Below are 27,202 nucleotides of genomic sequence, written 5' to 3'. Positions count from 1 at the left end.
TGGGAGGCCCAAACACACACAGCACTTAAGCCTTCAGGTAATTTCCTGAGCCATGGGAACCATAAGAATCTGCTACCTCATTCACAATGAAAGAACAGGGTAAACAACAAAGACCCGAGACGCTCAAATTAAAAATGCAGTTTCAGGAATCGTTCCACCCACACAATAAATGTTCTATTTTTTGGATCAGATATTTTATTTTAACTGCTGTGTCTGTGTGTCTGTGTGACTGTGTGTCTGTGTGACTGTGTGTCTGTGTGACTGTGGTTTCAACCGAAGGAGGGGATGCTGATTTGTCTGACACATTTGCTGTGTTGGTTGTTCCGGGTTTAATGAATTATGAAATTAATTTACATGAGTTATTGATGTTATGAGGATATGGAATAATGAGCCAATAAAAAAAGACTAGATAATTAGGCTATCCTTATTAAAATGCTAATAAAATAGCTTCAGCAGCACAGCTGACTGAGATAATGAGTGTCTCTGAATGCTGAGTCACTCAGCTAGAATTAGAATGAGAACACCTGCTCGTTGCTCACCAGGGAAGGACTTCTTGGGGCCTGCTGCTCTACGAGGTCCTCTGAGACCCCTGGTGGCAGGGCCCCTGGGTGCACGGGGACGGGGAGGAGACGTGCTGCGATGTGGAGACCTGCGGTAGCGTGCAGGGGAGGAACTGGGTGCTCGGGCGTGCCTCCTATGTACTGGACTCTCCTGCTTGCTGAGAGCATTATCCAGGGTCTGAGAGACACAGAGAGAGACACGAAAATCGAATATATTCTGTATACATTCAAATTAAAGAAGCCAAATAAAATCTAAATGAAATGTACTGTATAATACTTCAGCTCTACCTATGATTTTGTGGCTCTCCAGCACATTTATTTCCACTTTCTTTAGATTGAATAGCTTAGGTTTTTAAATAGAGTATTGCTTGTATAACCTAATATAGATGTATAAGGAAGCTAATATAGATGTATAAGGAAGCTAATATAGATTTATAAGGAAGCTACTTATCAAAAATGACCAATAGATGTACAGTAGTTGATTTGGGAAATGTTCTGGTGCCCATCTTCTTTGTAATAAGGTGAGAGTGACCTGTAGGTGGATTAAATATATGGATGCATCGCAAGTGGCTTTCTATTTCCTATATAGTGCATTACTTTTGACCAGAGACCTTTGCCCCTGCCCCTGATCAAAAGTACTGCACTATAAAGATAATAAGGAGCCATTTGGGACTCAGACTATGACTGACCCCTAGTTTCTGCAGGATGTCCAGGGCAGTCTCTGGGATGGCTGATCCCTGGCCCACCTCCACCTTGGCCGAGCACAGAGAGAGCTGGCGGATCAGCTGGCCCAGCTCTTTATAACGGGAGGGCATCCTGCCCTCAGACGTGTCAGACAGCTGATTAGTGAACCTCTGCATGGCCCTGACCGCCCCTCTGTGGGCAGCAGCCAACCTGTCCATCGCTCTGGACTGAGAAAATGAGAGCGAGGGAGATGGGTGTTAGTCTTTGTCATTGTCCTCATCATGAACCTCATCAGAGTACGACAGCTTTGGTTATTAAGTGAGACTTACTTTGTTTGTGTGCTCAATCTTCTGTGAGCGCAGTTTGTCTAAATCCTCTTGGATCTCTTTCGCCTGTTGTTGTAGCATAGATGATGCGTGCAGAGTTGGCTGCCTGTTCCTGTCTGCGTACCTCCACCCTGCGCTGCTCATCAGGCTCCAAGTGCTCTGCAACCATTCGCCCTGGAATGCACAGTATGCCAACAAGGTGCCACTCCAGCTGTGTTACCCATAGAAATATAATCACTACAACAGGTCTAGACCCTCTGACCATGGCGATTTGACTGGTTAACTCATGGGTAACTTTATTTATGTGGAGTTACCTCTGTTTGTGAGCTGATCTAATCTCTGGATGTAGTTGTTCAGCTCTCTCTGCAGCCTGCGGACCTCCTGGCTGATTGCTGTCTGGGGCTCCTGGCTGGCTGTCTGCCTTGGGCCTGGGTCTCTGGTTGGGGGGGACAGGCCATGATCAGGCCCAGGGGGTACAGAGATGTACTTCTGGGAGGTGTATACAAGCACCTTGGCTGCAGACCAAGTCACTTCTTCTTTGGGGCCGGCTGTCTTTGACCTCCCCTTAAGAAAAACCCTCTTCTGCTTGAAATTGAAAAATTATCAAGGTTGATAATCGATTATAAAGGTTGATGATCGATTCATTGTTCTTGGAGCAGAGTAAAATTGATATAAACTGTACATGTGAAAGGGGAGTATATTGATGAGCCTTATTTACCTGCTCCACATTGCTCTTGATGGTAGTGGTCTCCTCTGGCTGTGGTCTGATGGGGGAGCTGTTCAATGACTCCTGTCGTCTCTTCCTCAGATCTCTCTTGGCCAGCCTGACTGCAGCCAGCAGACGCTCCTCAGACAGAGCAGAGAAACACATAGAACTACAGGTGCTATCCAGGTCTTCCCGCTTCTCTACCCAGGGCATCAGCTTCTCAATCACAATGGGTGCAGCTGGGCCAACTTGAGTAGCACGGTTATAGGTGTTGGCAGGCATGGCTGCATTGAAGAGTAACTGAAAGAAAACAATAGTGGCACTGGAATCATTCCTGCTGTTGCAATGACAGAGCTACCAATTTAGCTAGCTAGCTAAGTTGACGTTACATCCAGCTGTCCAACTTATGATCTGGCCACATCAACTGGCATTCACAAAGTTATAATGTTATATTTCAATATCCATCATGATGGCATGCTAGTATCATTACTAGTATAAGATGGAGAAAGAGTAGAGAGTACAGTAGTGCTTTATTAATCCCAATTTGGGAAATTGTTTCATCACTTCAGCATCATCAATCAATAAAATTACAAAGACAGAACCCATATCAGTGACAAACACATGATAAAACACATATTATAAACTGGGTGGATCGAGCCCTGAATGCTGATTGGCTGACAGCCGTGGTATACGGGTGTGACAAAACATTTATTTCTACTTCTCTGATTATGTTGGTAGCCATTTTATAATAGCAATAAGGCACATTGGGGGTTTGTGACATATGGCCAATATACCACGTTGCATCGTACCTAAGAACAGCCCTTAGCTGTGGTATATTGGCCATATATCACACATATATCACATGTATCATTGCTTAAATAAAACACCCACACGTTAATAGCCATAAAAGATAGGTAAGAAAGTATGTTGTCTATCCTCCTGGGAAACAGCAACAACTACACAAATAAAAGGCATAACAAATTAGTCATTTGTGATGGCTGTGGGTAAAAAGGACCTCTCTGTGTAGTGTTTGGGCAGGATGAACCTGCTACTGTGTTGCATTAGAGTGCTGTGGAGTGGCTGTGTGGCATTGTCCATAATCATGTGTGTTTAAGCTTGCAGCCTTTTTATGAACATGTCTTGCATTGACTCGACTGCATCTGATTGTATCACTTTCTTTATGATTTTGTCCAGTCATCCTTCACGAAGTTTCCCTTCCAGCACACAATGGCATAACACAAAACACTAGCCACTACACTGCTGTAAAACATGAGAAGCATTGTGTCTCACACATTAAAATATATTAGCTTCCTTAAAAAGTCGTCTGGATTAGGCTTTTTTATAGATACTCTGGGAATTATCCTTCCGTTTACTGTACACTATAACTCTCAGGACTCTTAATTCCCTGTGATGAGCATCGTCACCTTTCATGATACAACTTGCTATAGCAGAGTCTGAGAATTTCTGCAGGTGGCGCAGTTCATTGTTGTGTGTGAAGTAATTTATGTATTGAGAGGAAACAGGAAAGGTGACAGGGCCGTCCCTTGTGGGGCTAACGTTACCGTGTTTGCGCATATCTGGTCTCATACTGCCTGGTTCAATCTTACGAACTGTGGTCTTATTGGTCAGATAGTTCACAATCCATTTGACCATATGTGGGTTTACATGAATGTCCTATAGCTAACGTTATCTTACCTGGGTCTGAGAAAGCCGAGTGCTTCGATTTGGACCTAATGTGACCCAGCTTTTCGATTGTCCTAGGTCATCGGGGACTCTAGGTTTGCAGTCATGGCTGTTCCTAAATCCCCTAGCTAACTACCGGTGTATCTACATCAGCTGTAGCCTGTGTACCTAGCTACCTGCCTAGATAGCTAGCTAACGTTAGCTTTGATACATTTTGCAAACCCTTGCCTAACATTTCCGTACGTATCTAGCCATGCAACCAGATGGTACATTATGCTTCGAATATCATCATGTAAAGAACGTGAAAATATTTAGCTAGGATATTATTTGTACGGGATAGACTTCGACAGCTAGCTAGCATGCTAATCACAGCTAAAACTGCTTAAAATGCCGCCATGACAACAAATAATAAGCACCGCCTTCTGTAAAAACAAGTGGGTATTTTTAACCTACGGAAAGCAGAAACCGTCAAAACATAACCAGATATAGGACATTTAAAATACTAATTTGACTAACATGTGATTACTATTATAAAATAGTTGTTTTTCTAGCTATTTGTGTCCATAATTTTCTGTTTGTTTCGATGAAACAGTCATCAAAAGCATTACACGAATAGGATGATGTTGTACTATCACTTTTATTTTTCATAGACAGGAAGAGGAAGCGTTGTCATGCGTTTTCTGTACTGATAGCAAAGATTATGGATATACTGACAAGATACTTGTTTCTCTGCCCTAACAATGGGAGTCGTTGTCCACAAAGCGGCAAGGCAAGGCTGTTTAGCTCCCGCCTATCCTTTCTTTGGATTGGTGGATATCTCATATTGTATTCGATGAGGGTTGTTGACGTCAACCGTCTGTATTCAATGGAGAGATGCTACGCGTACAAGCCTCATATCATGAATATGCATAGCTATCTCGAGATGACTACGGTATAAATGGTTTTTAATTAAAGATGAGGGGATGTCATGTGTCCTACTTATATCAGTACAGTCGTAACAACCTAAACATTACGAAACTTACAGTCAATCAAATAAACCTCACGTAGCACATAAGCCATACATTTTTGTTGTTAACAAAATTCGATACTCTCATTGACCTCCATACAAAAACTCCTTGCTTGGTGGGCGAACATTTTTTTTTTAAACACCACCTGCTGGACGGAGACAAATTTTCCGCCGAGTTGGGCCTCTCTCTTTACTTCTTCCTCTCTGCTCGTAGTATTTTAGAAGCGATCATAGTCCAACTCGTTTTTATTCTTGCATGAAACGCTTCATACCTGCTTGCTTTGCCTACGATAATTGATAATACTGCTACTTATTCTATTTCATCATGTCTCATTACGAAGAAGTAAAGGTCCATGGTTATGATGAATTCTGCAAAGCAGTGTCTGAGCGAAAAGGAAAGGACATATTCGCATATTTCTCTGGTGATAAAGACGCTCAAGGGATGAGCTGGTGTCCAGATTGTGTGGAAGGTAATATAGTTATTATTTTATTGTTGTATTAATTTGTACTTGACACGTATAGCAGTTGGCTTTCTTTCCCAGCTGTCTTGTCATAATGCGTCAGTCTCTGCTGCATTATGGTCGGCAATTCATTGTAGCCAAGCCAACTATTCTCTGTAATGTGTTTACTGGGGATGCTCGTCTTATGCTCTATTTTCTGTATTATTTTAGGAAGTTGAAGCTGTTGTGTGATTTATTGCTTGCATAAATCAAAGCCACACAGATTTGCCAGCTTTGTTCTCCTCCTTCCCCTCCAGCTGAGCCAGTTGTTAGAGGAGAGATGTCCCACCTTCCTGAGGGCTCTGTCTTCATCTACTGTCAGGTTGGAGAGAGGCCATAGTATGTACTCAACTTTTTCTTCGTATTCACTGGTGATGATAGCAGAATGATAATGCTGTGCTATCAACAGGCAATAGAAAATAAGTGTTTTTCATACCCGCAAATGCAGCCAGGAGTTTTGAAAAGCTTAGATAATTGTGCAAGTTGTAACATCATGATTTGTTGGCTCTCTCAGGCAGCATATTTGAATTGAGCAAAATACACTGAACAAAAATATAAACACAATATAATGTTTCATGAGCTGAAATAAGCACAAAAAGCGTATTTCTCTCCAATTTTGTTTACATCCTTGTTATTGAGCATTTCTCCTTTGCCAAGATAATCCGTCTCCTGACAGGTGTGGCATATCAAGGAACTGATTAAACAGCAAGATCATTACACAGGTGCACCTTGTGCTTGGGACAATAAAAGGCCAGTCTAAAATGTGCAATTTGACACACAACACAATGCCACAGATGTATCAAGTTTTGAGGGAGCGTGCAATTGGCATGCTGACTACAGGAATGTCCACCAGAGCTGTTGCCAGAGAATTGAATGTTATCTTTTAACCATAAGCCGCCTCCAACATTGTTTTAGAGATTTTGGCAGTATGTTCAACCGGCCTCACAACCGCAGACCACGTGTATGACGTTGTGTGGGCCAGCGGTTTGCTGATGTCAACGTTGTGAACAGAGTGCCCCATGGTCCCTGTGCCCAAGAACACTAAGATAACATGCCTAAATGACTACCGACCCGTAGCACTCACGTCTGTAGCCATGAAGTGCTTTGAAAGGCTGGTCATTGGTTACATCAACACCATTATCCCAGAAACCCTAGACCCACTCCAATTTGCGTACCGCCCCAACAGACCCACAGAGGATGCAATCTCTACTGCACTCCACACTGTCCTTTCACACCTGAACAAAAGGAACACCTATGTGAGAATGCTTTTCATTGACTACAGCTCAGCGTTCAACACCAGTGCCCTCAAAGCTCATCATTAAGCTAAGGACCCTGAGACTAAACACCTCCCTCTGCAACTGGATCCTGTACTTCCTGATGGGCTGCCCCCAGGTGTTAAGGGTAGGTAACAACACAACCGCCACGCTGATCCTCAACACAGGGGCCCCTCCTGTACTCCCTGTTTACTCATGACTGCATGGCCGGGCACGACTCCAACACCATTAAGTTTTCCGATGACACAACAGCGGTAGGCCTGATTACCGACAACGACGAGACAGCCTATAGGGAGGAGGTCAGAGACCTGACCGTGTGGTGCAAGGACAACCTCTCCCTCAATGTGATCAAAACAAAGGAGATCATTGTGGACTACAGGAAAAGGAGGACCGAGCACGACCCCATTCTCATCGATGGGGCTGTAGTGGAGCAGGCTGAGAGCTTCAAGTTCCTTGGCGTCCACATCACCAACAAACTAACATGGTCCAAGCACACCAAGACAGTCGTGAAGAGGGCACGACAAAACCTATTCCCCTCAGGAGACGGAAAAGATTTGGCATGGGTCCTCAGAAGGTTCTATAGCTTCACCATTGAGAGCATCCTGATAGGTTGCATCACTGCCTGGTACGGGTTGCGTCACTGCCTGGTATGGCAACTGCTCGGCCTCCGACCGCAAGGCACTACAGAGGTTAGTGCGTACGGCCCAGTACATCACTGGGGCCAAGCTTCCTACCATCCAGGACCTCTATACCAGGCGGTGTCAGAGGAAGGCCCTAAAACTTCTCAGACTCCAGCCACCCTAGTCATAGACTGTTCTCTCTGCTACCGCACGGCAAGTGGTACCGGAGCGCCAAGTCTAGGTCCAAGAGGCTTCTAAACAGCTTCTACCCCCAAGCCATAAGACTCCTGAACATCTAATCAAATGGCTACCCAGACTATTTGCACCCCCCCCCCCTTTACGCTGCTGCTACTCTCTGTTATTATCTATGCATAGTCACTTTAATAACTCTATCTACATGTACATATTACCTCAATCACCTCGACTAACCGGTGTCCTCGCACATTGACTCTGTACCGGTACCCCCTGTATATAGCCTCGCTATTGTTATTTGACGGCTGCTCTTTAATTATTTGTTACTTTTATTAATTATTTTTGTGGTATTTTTCTTAAAACTGCATTGTTGGTTAAGGGCTTGTATAAGTAAGCATTTCACTGTAAGGTCTACTACACCTGTTGTTTTCGGTGCATTTGGTGGCGGTGGGGTTATGGTATGGGCAGGCATAAGCTACGGACAACGAACACAATTGGATTTTATCAAGGGCACTTTGAATGCACAGAGATACCGTGACGAGATCCTGAGGCCCATTGTCGTGCCATTCATCCGCCGCCATCACCTCATGTTGCAGCATAATCATTTATGGCCCAATGTCGCAAGGATCTGTTCTGTACACAATTCCTGGAAGCTGAAAATGTTCTTCTATGGCCTGCATACTCACCAGACATGTCACCCATTGAGTATGTTTGGGATACTCTGGATAGACGTGTACGACAGTGTTTTCCAGTTCCCGCCAATATCCAGCAGCTTTGCACAGTGGAGTGGTACAACATTCCACAGGCCACAATCAACAGCCTGATCAACTCTATGCGAAGGAGATGTTGTGCTGCATGAGGCAAATGGTGGTCACAACAGATACTGACTGGTTTTCTGATCCACGCACCTACCTTTTTCAAAAGTATCTGTGATCAACAGATGCATATCTATATTCCCAGTGAAGTGAAATGTATAGATTTATTTCAATTGACTGATTTCCTTATGAACTGTAACTCAGTAAAATCTTTGAAATTGTTGCGTTTTTATATTTTTGTTCATTGTATATATGTATACAATGCACAAAATTATACGTTTGACCTAAATGTCTGACTTATGTATTTTGCTTAATTTACCTTTTCATCTTCGACCAGTTGGAAGGATCCCAATAATAAGTTCAAGAAGACTTTGAAGCTCAGTGGAGTTCCCACTCTGATCCGATATGGCACGGTGAGCATACGTGCATGGCAAGATCACAAAGAAAATAATTTCTAGTATAGTGATCGATTAGCAAATTGCATTTCGAGGAGAATTTCTCTAATCAATTTGGGTTTTTCTTTGGATTTTGTGGCAATACTCAAAGGCTCCTAAAAGCATTGAATGTTCTTTTATAGATAGTCTGTATTAAAAACAACTGCTATAACACATTGGTGAGGTTGTTATTAACCATTTATACACTGTATAAATTCTAGATAAAATATAGCTTCAGGGAAAGTGTTACCAAAACATGCTAAGTTATGTCACTTTTCCTCCATCTAATTCAGCCTCAGAAGCTGGTTGAAGAGGAGTGCTTCAAAGCTGACCTGGTGAGGATGATGTTCACCGAGGACTAGAGGACCACACTCGCCCTGCACTGGGTCATCTTCCATTTCCCACTGTCCTGTCTTTTTCCTGAGATCCAGCCCCAGCCCAGGCACCTTTTCACTACACTAGATTGAACAGAAATTATTGTTTCTTTGAAATTCAAATACACACTCCTCTCCCTGCGAGGTAGTGTTAATCAGTGAATGTGTTGCTATTCTTACATGGAAATAAAAAGCAACTATAACATAACCAGAGGCCTTGGTAGAGCTAGTTGACTGCTTTTATAACTTTATGTTTAATGTAGTAAATTAAATAGAAGAGTTATAATAACATAGCCCACTGACAAATATATTAGATTCCCCTAAGTGGTAGGCAGCCTACTCCTAGAATGTAATGTGCCAGATGAATTGATGATTCTTACTTATAGCAGAAATCTTTAGAGTGAAGATATCAACTGAAACATTACCTGTTATACTGTGATTGGCGTGTTGTTGTGTAGAACTTAGTCAAGTGAAATAAATGATGGTTGGATGAAAACAATTGTATGTGTAAAATGGTTTGTCTATAGTGCAGTTCACTTTGTGAGACGCTAGGTGGCACCCTCAGCCTGTCTAAAAACATTATTTATTTTATTTAACCTTTATTTAACTAGACATTAGGCCTAATGTGTCTTATAATAAACATTTAAGTTCGCGTTTTATCTTGATATTTAAAACTTTATGTGAAATTATAATATTAGATAATATAATTGGCACATTTAATAATAGGCTATGTTGTCTTTGGAAACCGGCTCATGAAGAAGAAAGTAACCTAGCCCTAGTTTTGTCATTCAAGTTTAATATACACATAGTACAAACATGCCATGTAGGCCAAAACATGCCCAATGCTAACAACAATCACTTCTTTGAATAGTGAACTTCATCAAGTAATGCTATTCAATACAAGACCAAACAAAGGTGGTCAGATTTTATATATATATATATACACACTTCTCAAAAAAATTAAGGGAACACTAAAATAACACATCCTAGATCTGAATGAATGAAATATTCTTATTAAATACTTTTTTCTTTACATAGTTGAATGTGCTGACAACAAAATCACACAAATTATCAATGGAAATCAAATTTATCAACCTATGGATTTGGAGTCACACTCAAAATTAAAGTGGAAAACCACACTACAGGCTGATCCAACTTTGATGTAATGTCCTTAAAACAAGTCAAAATGAGGCTCAGTAGTGTGTGGACTAAAGCATCCGCCAACTCCTGGACAGTCTGTGGTGCAACGTGGCGTTGGTGGATGGAGCGAGACATGATGTCCCAGATGTGCTCAATTGGATTCAGGTCTGGGGAACGGGCGGGCCAGTCCATAGCATCAATGCCTTCCTCTTGCAGGAACTGCTGACACACTCCAGCCACATGAGGTCTAGCATTGTCTTGCATTAGGAGGAACCCAGGGCCAACCGCACCAGCATATGGTCTCACAAGGGGTCTGAGGATCTCATCTCGGTACCTAATGGCAGTCAGTCTACCTCTGGCGAGCACATGGAGGGCTGTGCGGCCCCCCAAAGAAATGCCACCCCACACCATGACTGACCCACCGCCAAACCGGTCATGCTGGAGGATGTTGCAGGCAGCAGGACGTTCTCCACGGCGTCTCCAGACTCTGTCACGTCTGTCACATGTGCTCAGTGTGAACCTGCTTTCATCTGTGAAGAGCACAGGGCGCCAGTGGCGAATTTGCCAATCTTGGTGTTCTCTGGCAAATGCCAAACGTCCTGCACGGTGTTGGGCTGTAACCACAACCCCCACCTGTGGACGTCGGGCCCTCATACCACCCTCATGGAGTCTGTTTCTGACCGTTTGAGCAGACACATGCACATTTGTGGCCTGCTGGAGGTCATTTTGCAGGGCTCTGGCAGTGCTCCTCCTGCTCCTCCTTGCACAAAGGCGGAGGTAGCGGTCCTGCTGCTGGGTTGTTGCCCTCCTACGGCCTCCTCCACGTCTCCTGATGTACTGGCCTGTCTCCTGGTAGCGCCTCCATGCTCTGGACACTACGCTGACAGACAAAGCAAACCTTCTTGCCACAGCTCGCATTGATGTGCCATCCTGGATGAGCTGCACTACCTGAGCCACTTGTGTGGGTTGTAGACTCCGTCTCATGCTACCACTAGAGTGAAAGCACCGCCAGCATTCAAAAGTGACCAAAACATCAGCCAGGAAGCATAGGAACTGAGAAGTGGTCTGTGGTCACCACCTGCAGAACCACTCCTTTATTGGGGGTGTCTTGCTAATTGCCTATAATTTCCACCTGTTGTCTATTCCATTTGCACAACAGCATGTGAAATGTATTGTCAATCAGTGTTGCTTCCTAAGTGGACAGTTTGATTTCACAGAAGTGTGATTGACTTGGAGTTACATTGTGTTGTTTAAGTGTTCCCTTTATTTTTTTGAGCAGTGTATATACACGTACATCAAAAATGTTATAGAGATGCAATATCGCCATTTTATAACTAGGTGTCATGAAAGAGTTGCTTTCTTGCTTTGACGTGAAGAGTGCAACCACTTCTATGAGTATAATTGGAGCGCATTCCTGCACACCACACATTGGAGCGACTGAGCTGAGTGGATGATATCTGTAGTTGTGCACACATTTGAGCATAGGCTATACAACGAATTGAGGCTCTCTCCAAGGAAGCTAAATTGGAGGACGAAGGCGTGTTGGTTTTCATTTTCTGCAGTCTTGGTAAGAGAACGGAATATATTAGGGTCTGTTTCAAGGACTCGATCAGCATGTCGGAGTTTCTGGTGAATCTACTCGGGGAGCGGCTCGTCAACAGCGAGAAAGCCGAGGTGGATGTACAGGCGCTGGGCAGCAAGCTGTCCCTGGTCGGGCTCTACTTCGGCTGCAGTTTAAACGGTCCCTGTAAGCAGTTCAACGCCAGTCTGTGTGAGTTTTATAGCAAGTTCAAAAAATCATCTGAACATAAAGACAAATTGGAAATCGTCTTCGTCTCATCTGATCAGGACCAGAAACATTGGCAAGACTTTTTACAGGAGATGCAATGGCCGGCATTGCCTTTCAAAGATAGACACAAAAAGGTAAGCAGTGACTAATACAAATGTGAATCTGGAATTGCGCCCTGATTTAATATATATATTTTTTAATGTAACACTCATATATTTAGCCTAGCCTGGTCATTTGGCCAATAAACCCTTATTTAAATAAACAGCATGCTTGGTCCAATTTTATATAGGCCTACCTTACAGTGCACAGGTGTATGCTTTTATGTGGGTCATTGGAAAGAACTGACTGTGGAACCAAAAGTTGATACAGGGTCTAACATATTTAGTTTTTAATGTTGCCAGCTGACCTATTATTTTTTTCAGTAGGTAGATGAATTTGTCACTGTCTCTTATGTTATGTATATAGATTACGGTTTACAGAAGGCCCACTGTTTCTTCCAGGTTCCATTGTTTGCATTGAATATATCATGTAGCCTATCTATTGTGCACTGCAGTGCCATGTGTCACAGATTATCTATAGCCTAAATATCCATATTGAAATAATAAAATGTCACACACACACACACAGGTAGTGGGAAGATATGCTGATGTCTACAATGCATTGTTATTCATAGTGGAATTTGTAGAAACCTTTTTAATTCAAACACTCCGGTAACAAATTACAGTGGGGGGAGAAAAAAAAAACATTTTTGGGGCAGGATAATTTACAAAAAATGGACAAAAAAATCTTGAGAAACTTTAATTATTATAGGCCATTAGAAATTGTGACAATGCTATATAAATATTGATCTAAATATAGTAAAAATGATTTTTTTCTTCTATAATATATCTAATATATCTAAGGTTTATTATAGCCCAGGTGAAATGATCGATGCTGAAAAGAGTTATTGTAAAAAAATATATATTAAAAAAAAAAGTAATGTATTTTTTAAATTCAGTGTTATTGAAATATGTGAAACTCGAGACAATGGCCTACTCTTTGGTTGTTAGGCTTTTGTTCGATGTATATTTAATTGTAGGGCCATTATTTAGGATCCAGAAGTCAACATCTCATAATAGGCCTACACATTACACAAATATGTTTGAAAAAGGAGAACAGATTTAATAAAATTTCCTATAAATATACCTGTAGGTGTCACATTAAGTCATTTTAATCATATCTGTCCATCTCTTTCATATGGGTTTAATGTAAAGGTTTCAAAAGCAGATGTTTAGCCTATAGATGTTATGATGATTTAAGCTCATCTTTCAAAGAAAATTGCTAAATCTTTTCTATGTACCCTGTCCATTTATTTATTTATTCATTATTTTGCCTTGCACACAACAAACTAAATGTCGCTAATATATCACAATTTGTCAAGATGTGTGTGTGCAGTTTGACAAATGAGTACAGTTACTCTCCCATATAATTAATCTAGGCCTATATTGTAAATATGATTACCACAATATCTTGAATCTGTATTTTATTTTCTAGACATGGATTCAATAAACATAAAAATAGCATGTTGTGAAAGCCTAAAATGTTTAAGCCGATGTCAGTGTGTTTTGTATCATGTACATTTATGGGTAAAGCAATGGTTTCAGGATTAGAAATAAATTATACCTAGATGATACCTGCATCATGCTGCCGGTTCAGGATCTATTTTGGGTCCTCTGCAACTCCAGTTTCCTACATACGTCAGCATGCCTGTCTTAAAAACAAATGATGAGATTCTTAATAACAAATTACAATTACTCCCACTGAGACTCTCGGCTAGCCGATGTGTCTCTCCTTGCAGCTGCATGCACATAATGTATATGCTATAAAGAATAATATCCAGGTGGGCGGATATAATATATGTGTACATTGTAATCGTGAGGGAGAGAAGGGTAGAGGGAGCGAGCCGAGGTACTGTGAATATAAATCTAATTGTCTGCAGAGGACGGAGCTTCGCCATTCTCAGTGCCCTGCTGCTGCTACCCTGTTGGCAGTACAAGACATTATACCCAGTAACGCCTGGTAAAGACATGATCATGTCTCTAGGCCTCACAGGATAGGTAGAAACGGTATGGTATGATTTCCTAGTTCAAAGAGAATATTTCCAAATAAGAGTTTCCCTGGCATCTTAGGACAAGGAAATTATCACTGTCCAACTAAAAGCCAGCCTCCTTCATCACCATCTTCTGCTCCCATTATTTTTTTAAAGATAGAAATGGTATGGTATGATTTCCTGGCTTGAAAATTTAGAAATTGTATTTTATATCTCTTTAAAATAATGGGAGCAGAAGATTGTGATGGAGGCTGGCTTTTAGTTGGACAGTGATAATTTCCTTGTCCTAAGATGCCAGGGAAACTCTTTAATTTGGAAATATTCTCTTTGAATTAAGAGTATATATAGCCATCTTCTGTGTCTCTTTACATTGCCACACCAGGCTAGTAAAAGGGATTTGCAGGAGATTTTCTGTAAGAATACGTATGCATATAGTACTCTGTGCCAGTGGAATGATATTTTTTACAATGTGAATGTTTTGTCATGTATTTATCTGATCTAGGCCTACACAGTTTGTCCACATACTGGCAAGTAATTACTACATCACATTTGACCACCTCTTCAATGAAATGCAGACATTTAGGATGATTATCTTTCAACAGTAAGGGCACACAGGACCTTTTCAAATGAGCCTTGCCCTCTTGGCTCCACACCACCCAACCTTTCCCCATGGTCATCAAATAGCGTGCTGTATATTTTATGAACTCTTTGTGAATTTCCTTAGTTTAGTATTTTCCTGTAGAACCCTAACCCTTAGTGCAACATGATTTCGATTGAATCAAGGCCCATCTAATGTGATGCAGATTGTTGGTGATGGTTTGTGTTACACTTCATTATGCAGTCCATGCGTGAAGGGGGGAATGACGGAGGGATGGCGGTTGGAGGCAGGGAAGGAGGGGTGGGGTTGTCTTGGGCCGGTCTGGGAGGAGCATATCTCCACAGTGCAGCATTATTGTGTTCTGAATGCTGCTGGTGGAAAATATTCTGCAGCATTTACATTGCCATTGTTCAAAATTCGAGTGCGGCCACGACTTGGCTAAGGCTACTTGAGAGTAGTGTACAATTTTGCATTTAACTCTGACAGTGTCACCAGTATTAATTGCAGAGGAATTATGATCTTCAGAACAGCTGGGGCCTGAATGAGTGTGTCTGTTAGTGGTTTAACTGACCAGCTCTGTCCGCTCTGTTTTTATACTGAAGAGAGAATTCATGTTTCAGTGAGCACTCAGATGTATGTCACACTACCATAGCCTTCTGACATGTCCTAAGACATGTACATGTTTAGTGTTTACTTAAGGCTTCATGTGGCCTATACATTTCCCCCTTCAGAATTATTATTTTGGTGTGTGTGTGCATTGATGTGAATGTGTTTTTCTGCTCCTGTAGCTAGGCTGTATAATGCATCAGATAGCTTTGCAGTCTTGTGGGTTGGCTATGTAGTCTCAGGCTTTGTCAGCTACATAGATGTGGTTTTATCACCAGGATAGGTATATGAAGCTCCTGGCACCTGACAAGAGAAGCTTTGCTACAGAGGAGATATCTATCTATCTATCTATCTATCTATCTATCTATCTATCTATCTATCTATCTATCTATCTATCTATCTATCTATCTATCTATCTATCTATCTATCTATCTATCTATATCTATCTATCTATCTGCTGTGTCTACATGAGCTGGCTATTTCTTGCTTTCCATGTACAGTTGAAGTCGGACGTTTACATAAACTTAGGTTGGAGTCATTAAAACTTGTTTTTCAACCACTCCACAAAATTCTTGTTAACAAACTATAGTTTTGGCAAGTCGGTTAGGATATCTATAAGTCATTTTTCCAACAATTGTTTACAGACAGATTATTTCACTTATTCACTGTATCACAATTCCAGTGGGCCAGAAGTTTACATACACTAAGTTGACTGTGCCTTTAAACAGCTTGGAAAGGACCTTGTGAAGATGCTGGAGGAGACGGGTACAAAAGTACCTATATCCACAGTAAAACGAGTCCTATATTGACACAACCTGAAAGGCCGGTCAGCAAGGACTGTTTGGCCATAATGACCATRGTTATGTTTGGAGGAAAAAGGGGGAGGCTTGCAAGCTGAAGAACACCATCCCAACCGTGAAGCACGGGGGTGGCAGCATCATGTTGTGGGGGTGCTTTGCTGCAGGAGGGACTGGTGCACTTCACAAAATAGATGGCATCATGAGGGGGAAATTATGTGGATATATTGAAGCAACATCTCAAGACATCAGTCAGGAAGTTAAAGCTTCCTGAAGCTTTAAGGTGATCCTAACTGACCTAAGACAGGGAATTTTTACTAGGATTAAATGTCAGGAATTGTGAAACTGAGTTTAAATGTATTTGGCCAAGGTGTATGTAAACTTCCGACTTCAACTCTATATGCTGTTTAATTTACATAAATTCTTTACAATTAATTTTAACAGGACTTTTAGTTCATTTTAAAAGAAATAACAAGGTGGCAACCCACACCAATAGGACTTGCCAGTGCTTTTATCATACATACTATGGTTAAAGGCATATTGCAATCAGAACCTGTTTACAGTAAATGGGAGGGAAGCAAGACAAGGTAATGCTCTCGTCTAAATCAACATGTTTTGTGTAGAGGAAACACATTTGAGTCCAGTCCAGCTGTGAGGTCTTCTTTGAAGAAGTGTGAAGTCAGCTATTGAGCAACTTGGCAGCATGGGACTGTGTTTACCCCCTCAGTGAAAAGACTAAGTCTGGCACTGATCTTGCCTGCATGCGAGTGTGATCATAGCAACTAGTAAAGAGTGGCTCTGTGCTGCATTGAGGTTGTGGGTCTGTGGGTAGTAAGTGGCCCTATTGCACCCTCTTTTCAGGCCTGGCTGTAGGCAGGGGAGGAGAAAGAGCGAGAGAGGCAGCTCTGTTGAGCTACACAGCTCATCTCCTGGCACAGCCAGCAATCTCACTCCATTGCCTCGTTCAGAGCCTCATCACCCACCTGGCCCCTCCCTCCCTCTGTCCACCCCTCCTTCAGTAGTTCCCCCTCCCCTCCCATTATTATCTAACCATGCAGAGATAAGATGGAATACTGAAGACATTGTCTTACATTTTTTACAAGCGAGGAAGTTTTGTTTTGAAAGGACCTTGGGGCCTTTAAGTTTGACTATTAGGCAGGTTTTCATTTGAAGAGTCACATTTTTTACCGCTGAATTGGTACCACTCTGATTTCACTTAAGTCATACAGTACAAGATGTCATTCACATCAGCAAAGCTGTGGTTCACAGAACATGTTTGATATTTTGTCAGTTGGCATAATAGAAAGGTCACAGTAGCTGTGGGAGGAGAACTGTGTGTGTGTGTGGCGTTCAAGGGACCCTGTAGCAGAACGGTGGGCGGGTGCCTGTTATGGAACCAAGGCTGTGTGTGTGACCGGAGTGTCTTGGCTGGCACTGCCTTACATGGAGAGGTACAAGCAGGAGTGGGAGAGCCGCTCGTAAATCAATTACAGCCTTCACCAAGTCTCTATGAAAGCCCCACTTTGCCAACGCTGGAAAATAAACTCTGGGGCAGTGTGTTTCTGCTGAATCAAGAGAGGAGAGGGATCACATCCCAGTGAGAGAGAGCCTGCATCCCAAATGGCACCCTATTCACTACATAGTGCACTACTTTTGACCAGAGCCCAGTGGGAAAGCCTTGTGAACAGCGTGCCATTTGGGATGCACAAAAGGCCTCCTGTTTAGCCCCCTGGTCTGTCCCACTGCACTGTCGTGGACTAGAGCCACAGCTGCTAGGCGCTTCAGTGAGGGGCTAAGGGTGCCTGTCATCAGGGTGTCACTGATCTGATGAAAACCGCCCCCTGCTCATCACATATCTCAGCCCTACGCCTCCCTGCGCCTGCTGCGTGTCTTTGATTCTGGAAGGAGCAGCTGGAAAAAGCCTGCTGCATGCCTTTGATTCTGGAAGGAGCAGCTGGAAAAAGCCTGCTGCATGCCTTTGATTCTGGAAGGAGCAGCTGGAAAAAGCCTGCTGCGTGCCTTTGATTCTGGAAGGAAGCAGTTGAAAACAGCTGCTGCAATGCCTTTTGATTCTGGAAGGAGCAGTTGGAAAAAGCCTGCTGCATGCCTTTGATTCTGGAAGGAGCAGCTGGAAAAAGCCTGCTGCATGCCTTTGATTCTAGAAGGAGCAGCTGGAAAAAGCCTGCTGCATGCCCTCTTATTTGCAGGTGATAATGTGCAATTCCATATCTGTAAATGCTACATTTGGTTGGGGTTGACCTGTGTACATGATCTCTCACCTGTCAATTTCACTTGTATGTGACAGTTTGGGCTGCTATTTAGTGCTGCTAAGTGGATAACTAGGTGAACAAACACTGAGCCTTATTACACACAGGGTAAACACTTCTGATAAGCCCATGCTGAGAGGGTATAGCACCAAATGAAGCCCTGGACATAGTTTTAAACTTCTGCCCATCAGTCAGGATGAAAGGTTAGATAACCCCCTTCTGAAGGGATGGTAAGTAAGCCCACCATGCTAAGATTACGTAGTTAAATGATCCAGGCTAGTCATGCAATGGGGTGACCCCTCAGTGACTACTTCTCGCCCCTCCTGGCTAGTTATATGTAGCCTAGGTTCTGGGAAAATGTTTGCCTTTTTATGAATGCAATTCTACGTCATTTTACATGACTGGAGACCTCAGCATAATATTTTTTAACACCGCACAAATTATTGAAATGACCGGCTACTTGGACACTAACAAACTGATAATCTGAGATCATTAAAAACAACCTAGTCTTGAATCCATTCAACTAAAATTTTATTTGAATACAACAGGTGTAGACCTCACAGTGAAATGCTTACTTATAAGCCTTTAACCAACAATGCAGTTCAAGAAATAGTTAAGAAAATATTTACTAAATAAACTCAAGTATTTTTTTCTTTAAGTAACACAATATTGAGGCTATATACTGGGTGTACCGGTACAGAGTCAATGTGTGGGGGTACAGGTTAGTTGAGAGAATTTGTACTTGTAGGTAGGGTTAAAGTGACTATGCATAAATAATAAACAGCGAGTAGCAGCAGTGTAAAAACAAGGGGGGGGTCAATGTAAATAGTCCGGGTGGCCTTTCGATTGATTGTTCAGCAGTCTTATGGCTTGGGGGTAGAAGCTGTTAAGGAGCCTTTTGGTCCTAGATTTGGCACTCCGGTACCGCTTGCCGTGCGGTAGCAGAGAGAACTTGGGTGACTGGAGTCATTGACAATTTTTTGGGGGGCCTTCCTCTGACATAGGTGTGTGGAGACGCACGTCTTGTACAATATGAGGAGGAAATTATAGTTCTAGAAAAGCTTTCCAGTTTCACTGATTCACCCAATGATGCGCATCTCACGTACCGGAGATGGCCGATGCACTAGTGCCAAAAGCTTCTCTCTCTCTTATTTTACTTTGTAAAACAATATTGTTCGCTCAATAGGCCTATTTGGAAGTTGATCGACTATTTTGGTAGCCTCTACAGACAGATTAGTCTTCTCTTTTCAGCAGGAGCCATTTGCTTTCCAACCTGTGTTCCGCATTGTATTTGAAATATTGCAAAAGGCCTGTTTTGGATGCATGCACTGGCAGATTTGCCGCACATTCCGGACGGCTACACACAATCCACAGCTAGGCAATAAAAAAATATTGATCCTCTGTGATTAAAAATTATAGGCCTATAGTCCTGGTGTAGTATTCTGAATGATTTAATTTCTTTCTGAACAGCAGTAATTCTATAATTTTTCGCGGCTATGATTCTATAAGGAAATAAATAATGAATTGCAACGCTGGAGATAAGATGGTTGCAGGTTCATGTCTAACAGAGCAGAGACTGGGAGAGAGGGGTAATAGAAAGTGAATATCATTCTAGTTCTGTGGGAGATACAGGCATACTTTTCTCTCTCACCACAGCACCAGCCACGCGTTGGTCTCTAGGCTACAATTTTGCGCGAACTATAAACCCGGGCCACCCAACCCAAATCAATTCTTAGAATATCAGGCACGACTGAAAAATCTGTTTTCACAATAAGTTCTTTGGGAGGTCATTAAAATTAGAGGAAACTCAAATTAACTCTGACTGCTTTTATTCACATTTTTACATTGCAAACAGTGACAAGTATTTTTCATGTCACGACGTACCGGATCCTGGCAAATAGGTTCCGGAACAAAACAGTCCAAAACGAAGTGCTGGTGACCCCTCTGTGACAGTTACCTCTCGCCCAGTCTGAGGGAGAGGCTGAGTCCCAAATGATACTATTTCCTACAATGTACTTCTTTTGACAAGGGTTCATAGGGCTCTGGTCAAAAGTAGTGCACTACATAGGGAATATGGTGTCATTTGAGATGCATACAGTGTCTGAGTGAGCCTGGCTGTGGTGCTGTAATGTAAATAATAATGTATTAAACTTTTATAGTGCTTTTTATTACAGACAATCTCAAGCGCTTATGTAGTCTGTCTCCATTGTGCTGAGTGGCCTGCAGCTGTGAGTTACTGTACGCCATATTTGACAGGAGCTCATGGCAGGAGCTCATGAGGAATGTGGGCAGACACCTGCTCTGCAGAGAGAGGCAGTAAGGCCAAGGTGCAGGGAAACAGACTGTGCTGTAGTAAAGTACTGTGGACCGATGCTGTTGCCCGAGCCAAATGTTGCCTCTCACACCAAGCTAGTGTTACTAGCTCTTTCACTGCTCTTTGTGTCATTTTACAGGGAGGACTGTAATATTGTGAGGTAACAATAGGTTGATGTTGAAGGGGAGTTTAAGTTACCCTCTGAAATTTGGTGAAAACAGTGTGGCTGGCTTGTAGACCACAACCAGAATCTCTCTCTGTGTGTGTGTGTCTCCTCTAAGCAACCTGATCTGTTTCTACATCCGTTATCTGCATGTAAATGAAAACACACAAAGACGCTGAGGCTGTGACCTTGGTCTGTGGTCCGTGAACCACTGAAAGATCCACTGGGATTGGGCCTATGGCTTTGTCCCCGGTATTCTGCAGCTGGCCCATTGATACGGACTCTCTGCTCTCTTTCTGTGGTTTACGACCAGAAGTTTCCACAGGAGAGTACAAGCATGGCCATGTCTTCACCACAGTGCCTACAGTAACACTCCAATGAGAACAACCAATGATTTTCCAGCTTACGTACATTATTCCAAACCAACCCCAATTAGCACATACTAGCCTCTCCAAGAATGCCCACTTTCCTCATTTCTTTTCTCCAAATGAACCAAATACAGGAAATGGAACACCGGAGACACTGACTAGATATTAATTAAGAGTGAAAGAAATGACTTTGTTTCCTTTCCATGGAAATAAGCATATTGTTGTTATTCTATCTTGATGATCTCACCCTCGTCTGCTGTTTTCCTTGCGATGCCGCCATGTCTGTGTTAGTCTAGCGACCGTGGTTTGAGTTTTCCCCTAGTCTTGAGGACTCCCCTCTCCAGCGAACACTCGCACACACAGTCCTCCAGTCTGTAATTGCCCCCCACACCGCAGTTAATTTCTCAAATGTGTTTACATCCCTCCTATTAGTGAGCATTTCTCCTTTGCAAAGATAATCCATCCACCTGACAGGTATGGTATATCAAGAAGCTGATTAAACAGCATGATCATTACCCAGTTGCACCTTGCGCTGGTGACAAAAGGCCACTTTAAAATGTGAATATTTTGTCACACAACACAATGCCACAGATGTGTCATGTTTTGTGGGAGTGTGCAATTGGCTTGCTGACTGCAGGAATACCCACCAGAGCTGTTTCCAGAGAATTTAACGATTTAAGGTTCATTTATCTACCATAAGCTGCCTCCAATGTTGTTTTAGAGAATTTGGCAATACGCCCAACCGGCCTTACAACCGCAGACCTTGTGTAACCACGCCAGCCCAGGACCTCCACATCCGGCGGCTTCACCTGCAGGACCGTCTGGGGGGGGTGGTGCTGAGGAGTATTTCTGTCTGTAATAAAACCTTTTTGTTGGGAAAAACTGATTGGCTGGACCTGGCTCCACAGTGGGTTGGCCTATGCCTTCCCATGCCCACCCATGGCTGCACCCCTGCCCAGTCATGTGAAATCCAAAGATTAGGGCCTAATACATTTTTTTAATTGACTGATTTTCTTATATGAACTGTAACTCAGTAAAATCCTTGAAATTGTTGCATGTTGCGTTTTTTAAAATATTTTTGTTCAATATAGCTCATCTCTCACAGTTTACTTTTTCTGCTAAGGGCAGTTTATTTTCAATGATCATTTGTATACAATGCAAGAACGCCTTAACGCCTGCAAGAACGCCTACACTGAAACGTTCCCCTCAAATAACTCCTCTCCCTGTGCCATTGTCTCACCAGACTAATAGGAGATGGATGGCAGACCGTTGAATGAGAAGGGTGTGAATTCTGGTCATGTGACTGGAACTGCAGCTCTGGCTCCTGTCTGAAAGAGGCTTACTATGCAAACAGGCCTACTGTCTCAGCTTGTAGCCTGGCACACTGACACATTGGCGCCAGCCCTGCTGTCTTGCCTACTATTGAGTTGTTGGGAGCAAGTGGTAGGAGTATTTATTTTTTTTCAACTGGCTGACAGAATTCCACTGTGAGAACCTAAATACCGTTACATCGTATTAGAACATTGATTATTTTGGCAATGTTATATTATAATCTGCAATCCATGTATAACTACAGTTCACATTCTGTAGGAAGGCACTGAGCAGGAAAGGAATAAACTGAGGAGACTGGACTGGTAGTGTAACTGAGAGGAAGGTTTGGTCACTCCCTCAGGCTAATAGTGTGTGCTGTGGGAGACTGACTGACTGCTCTACTCTGCGGGACTTTAAAAAGCTTTGTGACAGAGGACAGCACACCATCCAATCCACCTCTGTAAGATGGGAGAGAGGGAGGTGCTGAGGGAGAGAATATGTGGTGAGGAGGGAGAGTTCATGTTAGTTAAAGAGCTGGAATCTCAAGGAGATTTCTTTATTGTGGTTGGAAACTTAGTTTTCAACAAATCCTCTCTTGAATGATAGTTTCTGTTTTAGTCCAGATTTGCAAATAACCATTGACTTTCCAAGCAGATTTTGTCTTTACCCAACTGTACTGCAAGTCTCTGTTACCTAACAGAGAGACTGGTTTGGGTAAGGTTCCTATGCAAGTCTCAGTGAGCCCCAGTGAAAGGTGAACAGTCCCGTAACCCTGAGGTACTGTTCTGTCACACCCTTTGTGACAGTTCAAAGAACTCCATTGCGCTCCAGAAGTCATCTCTCCTGGGAGGAGAGCGTTGCTTGGTTCAGGCCGTCTAATCTCCATCTCAGGAATTTTACAGCCAATTAGCACCTCCACGAAAGTCACCCCAAAAACAGTTCCCCTCGCTGCTGTCTGCCGCTGTCCCGCCTTTATGGTCAAAAACCTACCTGTTTTTGGGCCGAGTTCACCCTACAAGTGTTTTTTAACTCCTCTGACGACTTGGTTAGATTAGTTTGTCTACGTCAGGCCCGGGCAATTATTTTCCATGGAGGGCCACGTTAGAATATATTTTTGCCATCGCAGGCCAGAATCATATCATCATCATATACATCATGTTGTATGACTGTGTTGACAGATACATCTACTGTAAATCACGTCCAGATATGCTACTCATTTTACTTTTTTAACATGCACAGAAATAAACCACATCCATGTTCTCCTTTAGATAGCTATTTTCATTATTAAACATGCAATGAACTACACGGAGGGAAAAGTACACTGTACATTCAGCACCACGGACTGAACTCTTGTTAACGGGTATGCACAAAAACACAAAGAGAGAGCTCAACATTACATTTAAACTACTCAATCAGTGTGAGGAGTGAAGTCTCTGATGGGCACCCAAACAGTACAAACATCAGCATGACTCCTAATCTTAGGAAAGTTTTGTTCATTGAGAGCTGCATAGACCCTTGTCAGTGACATTGTTTTGAATAGTTCTCCAATCACTGCATCAGACTGAAGATCGATAAGCTCAAGTTGCGTGTTACGTGCATCACTGCTCTCATCCAGGGCCAAGGATAAATAAGTGAAATCCTTTACCTTGTCTTTCAACTGTCCATATTCTCTGCGATGTCCTCAACACGCCGCGTCACTGTTCGTCTTGACAGGGAAACGAAAGCCAAGTTAAACAGATTACCAACCATTTCGAATCCCACCGTATCTTCTCTGCTATGCAATCTGGTTTGAGAGCTGGTCATGGGTGCACCTCAGCCACGCTCAAGGTCCTAAACGACATCATAACCGCCATCAATAAGAGACATTACTGTGCAGCCGTATTCATCGATCTGGCCAAGGCTTTTGGCTCTGTCAATCACCACATTCTTATTGGCAGACTCGACAGCCTTGGTTTCTCAAATGACTGCATCGCCTGGTTTACCAACTACTTCTCTGATCGATTTGACACACTGAACTTGGAGGGCCTGTTGTCCGGACCTCTGGCAGTCTATATGGGGGTGCCACAAGGTTCAATTCTCGGGCCGACTCTCTTCTCTGTATACATCAATGATGTCGCTCTTGCTGCTGGTGATTCTTTGATCCACCTCTACACAGACAACACCATTCTGTATACCTCAGGCCCTTCTTAGGACACTGTGTTAACTAACCTCCAGATGAGCTTCAATGCCATAACTCTCCTTCCGTGGCCTCCAACTGCTCTTAAATGCAAGTAAAACTAATGCATGCTCTTCAACCGATCGCTGCCCGCACCTGCCCGCCCATCCAGCATTACTACTCTGGACGGTTCTGACTTAGAATATGTGGACAACTACAAATACCTAGGTGTCTGGTTAGACTGTAAACTCTCCTTCCAGACTCACATTAAACATCTCCAATCCAAAATTAAATCTAGAATCGGCTTCCTATTTCGCAACAAAGCATCCTTCACTCATGCTGCCAAACATACACTCGTAAAACCGACAATCCTACCGATCCTCGACTTCGGTGATGTCATTTACAAAATAGCCTCCAACACTCTACTCAACAAATTGAATGTAGTCTATAACAATGCCATCCGTTTTGTCACCAAAGCCCCATATACTACCCACCACTGCGACCTGTACGCTCTCGTTGGCTGGCCCTCGCTTCATACTCGTCGCCAAACCCACTGGCTCCAGGTCATCTACAAGTCTCTGCTAGGTAAAGCCCTGCCTTATCTCAGCTCACTGGTCACCATAGCAGCACCCACCCGTAGCACGGCTCCAGCAGGTATATCTCACTGGTCACCCCCAAAGCCAATTCTTCCTTTGGCCGCCTCTCCTCCCAGTTCTCTGCTGCCAATGACTGGAACAAACTGCAAAAATCACTGAAGCTGGAGACTCATATCTCCTCGCATATCTCCCCTCCCTAGCTTTAAGCACCAGCTGTCAGAGCAGCTCACAGATCACTGCACCTGTACATAGCCCATCTGTAAATAGCCCATCCAACTACCCCATCCCCATACTGTATTTATTTATCTTGCTCCTTTGCACCCCAGTATCTCTACTTGCACATGCATCTTCTGCACATTCTACCAGTCCAGTGTTTAATTGCTATATTGTAATAACTTTGCCACCATGGCCTATTTATTGCCTTACCTCCCTTATCCTACCTCGTTTGCACATGCTGTATATAGACTTTTTCTACTGTATTATTGAATGTATGTTTGTTTATTCCATGTGTAACTCTGTGTTGTTGTATGTGTCGAACTGCTTTGCTTTATCTTGGCCAGCTCGCAGTTGCAAATGAGAACTTGTTCTCAACTAGCCTACCTGGTTAAATAAAGGTTAAATAAAAAATACTTTTTCAAACAGCTCTTTCTTGTCGGGGCATATTATTGGTGCAGAATCAATTAAACACTATTTCATAAATTCGCCCTCAACGAATAACTTGCTATGTTTAGCAATTCTGTGGGACAGTACATAGCTAGTTAGCTCTTGCAATTCCGTAGTTTGCTGAATGCAGTATTGGGAAAAGTCCTTGCTTCTTTGGCAACTGAGAAAGCAACTCTTTCGATGCATTGGCCCTCTGCTCAGAATACATATTCCTATATTTCTCTACGTGCTTCGTCTGGAGGTGTCGGGACAAGTTGTAGTCTTCCAAGACAGCGATGCTCTCTTTGCACACAGCTTTCCCTGATACCTCCAATAAAGAAATATTTCGATGTCCACTCTTGCTGGAACACCCAACATTCATTGTCTACTTTCCCTTTCTTTGGAATCTTTGAAAATCAAATTTTTGCACAATTTCTAGCTAGCTACTATTTGTAACTGTGACGTGTGTGTGTGTCCTCGTGCAGTTGTGAATTATAAGTGCCTTCAAAAAAAATGTCGCACAAGCGGTGGGAGTTAAATCATTACTCATTGGGGCTTTTAATTTGAATAACAAATACTTTTTTCAAAACTTTACTATCGCAAATTCTTTGATCTGAGCATGATTCTGTGGACTGTGTTGAATCAGGTCGCGGGCCGCACACGACCCCGGGCCGGCCTTTGCCCAGGCCTGGTCTACGTTGTAGTGCTGTATTCTGATCCTAGCCCCCTCTAAAGACAGATGTGATTGTAGGGAAGCCGTTCATCTCCAGCTACAGGATAATGAGGTGGTGTGTGTCTAAGGTTGGATGGCTTCCTAAAAATTCCTTTCCATAATATCGAATCAGCCTTTTTCCTGCCAATCTTTATGACAAAGTGAACTTTCTATTTGAGCTGATTAGGGTAAGTGAGAAATTGTCTGGTGTCCCCTCACTGTCAATGGTTATGGCAGAACGAACCAAATCTAGCTATTTTTGCATTGCAGTGGGGCTTTGTTCTTGTTCTGCACAACCCACAGTGAAACTAGTTTATGTACTGTTTTAGTAGCGAGCCAGTGAATAGAGTGGCGGTGGGGACTGAGTTCAGAACTTTGACAGAGCACTGCGCAAGGCAGTTTTGACATTGTCAATCGTCATAGCAGCCAGGGTGAAGTCAGAATCCAATCAGATTCAACCCTGGTTCTCATCACCTCCCTG

General features: G+C 42.9%; 3 protein-coding genes across 3 annotated transcripts in view; 2 read left to right on the top strand and 1 right to left on the bottom strand.

Annotated features, from left to right (window-relative positions):
• Positions 1-4,214, bottom strand: part of LOC111982592 (protein moonraker) — a 41,516-nt gene extending 37,302 nt beyond the window's left edge. The window contains 8 exon segments of the mRNA XM_070433869.1: positions 540-738; positions 1,250-1,471; positions 1,574-1,649; positions 1,651-1,744; positions 1,885-2,155; positions 2,289-2,576; positions 3,972-4,091; positions 4,203-4,214. Of these exon segments, the coding sequence (XP_070289970.1) occupies positions 540-738; positions 1,250-1,471; positions 1,574-1,649; positions 1,651-1,744; positions 1,885-2,155; positions 2,289-2,576; positions 3,972-4,091; positions 4,203-4,214 (1,282 nt within the window).
• Positions 4,215-5,122: 908 nt separating this feature from the next.
• Positions 5,123-9,673, top strand: LOC111949889 (thioredoxin domain-containing protein 17). Its single transcript, XM_023967224.2, has 4 exons — positions 5,123-5,435; positions 5,723-5,804; positions 8,704-8,779; positions 9,094-9,673. The coding sequence occupies exons 1-4, from the start codon at positions 5,291-5,293 to the stop codon at positions 9,160-9,162; spliced, it is 372 nt and encodes a 123-aa protein (XP_023822992.1). The 5' UTR covers positions 5,123-5,290; the 3' UTR covers positions 9,163-9,673.
• A 2,047-nt stretch (positions 9,674-11,720) lies between these two features.
• LOC111982659 (nucleoredoxin-like) overlaps positions 11,721-27,202 on the top strand; it is a 74,670-nt gene continuing 59,188 nt past the window's right edge. Inside the window, 1 exon segment of the mRNA XM_024014270.2 lies at positions 11,721-12,237. Coding sequence (XP_023870038.1) covers positions 11,929-12,237 — 309 coding nt within the window. The 5' untranslated portion in view covers positions 11,721-11,928.

This window comes from Salvelinus sp. IW2-2015, linkage group LG22 (assembly GCF_002910315.2).
Source record: "Salvelinus sp. IW2-2015 linkage group LG22, ASM291031v2, whole genome shotgun sequence".
Classification (NCBI taxonomy): Eukaryota; Metazoa; Chordata; class Actinopteri; order Salmoniformes; family Salmonidae; genus Salvelinus; species Salvelinus sp. IW2-2015.
The sequence above is the reverse complement of the archived record's forward strand: the minus strand, read 5'-3'. Positions and strand labels throughout refer to the sequence as shown.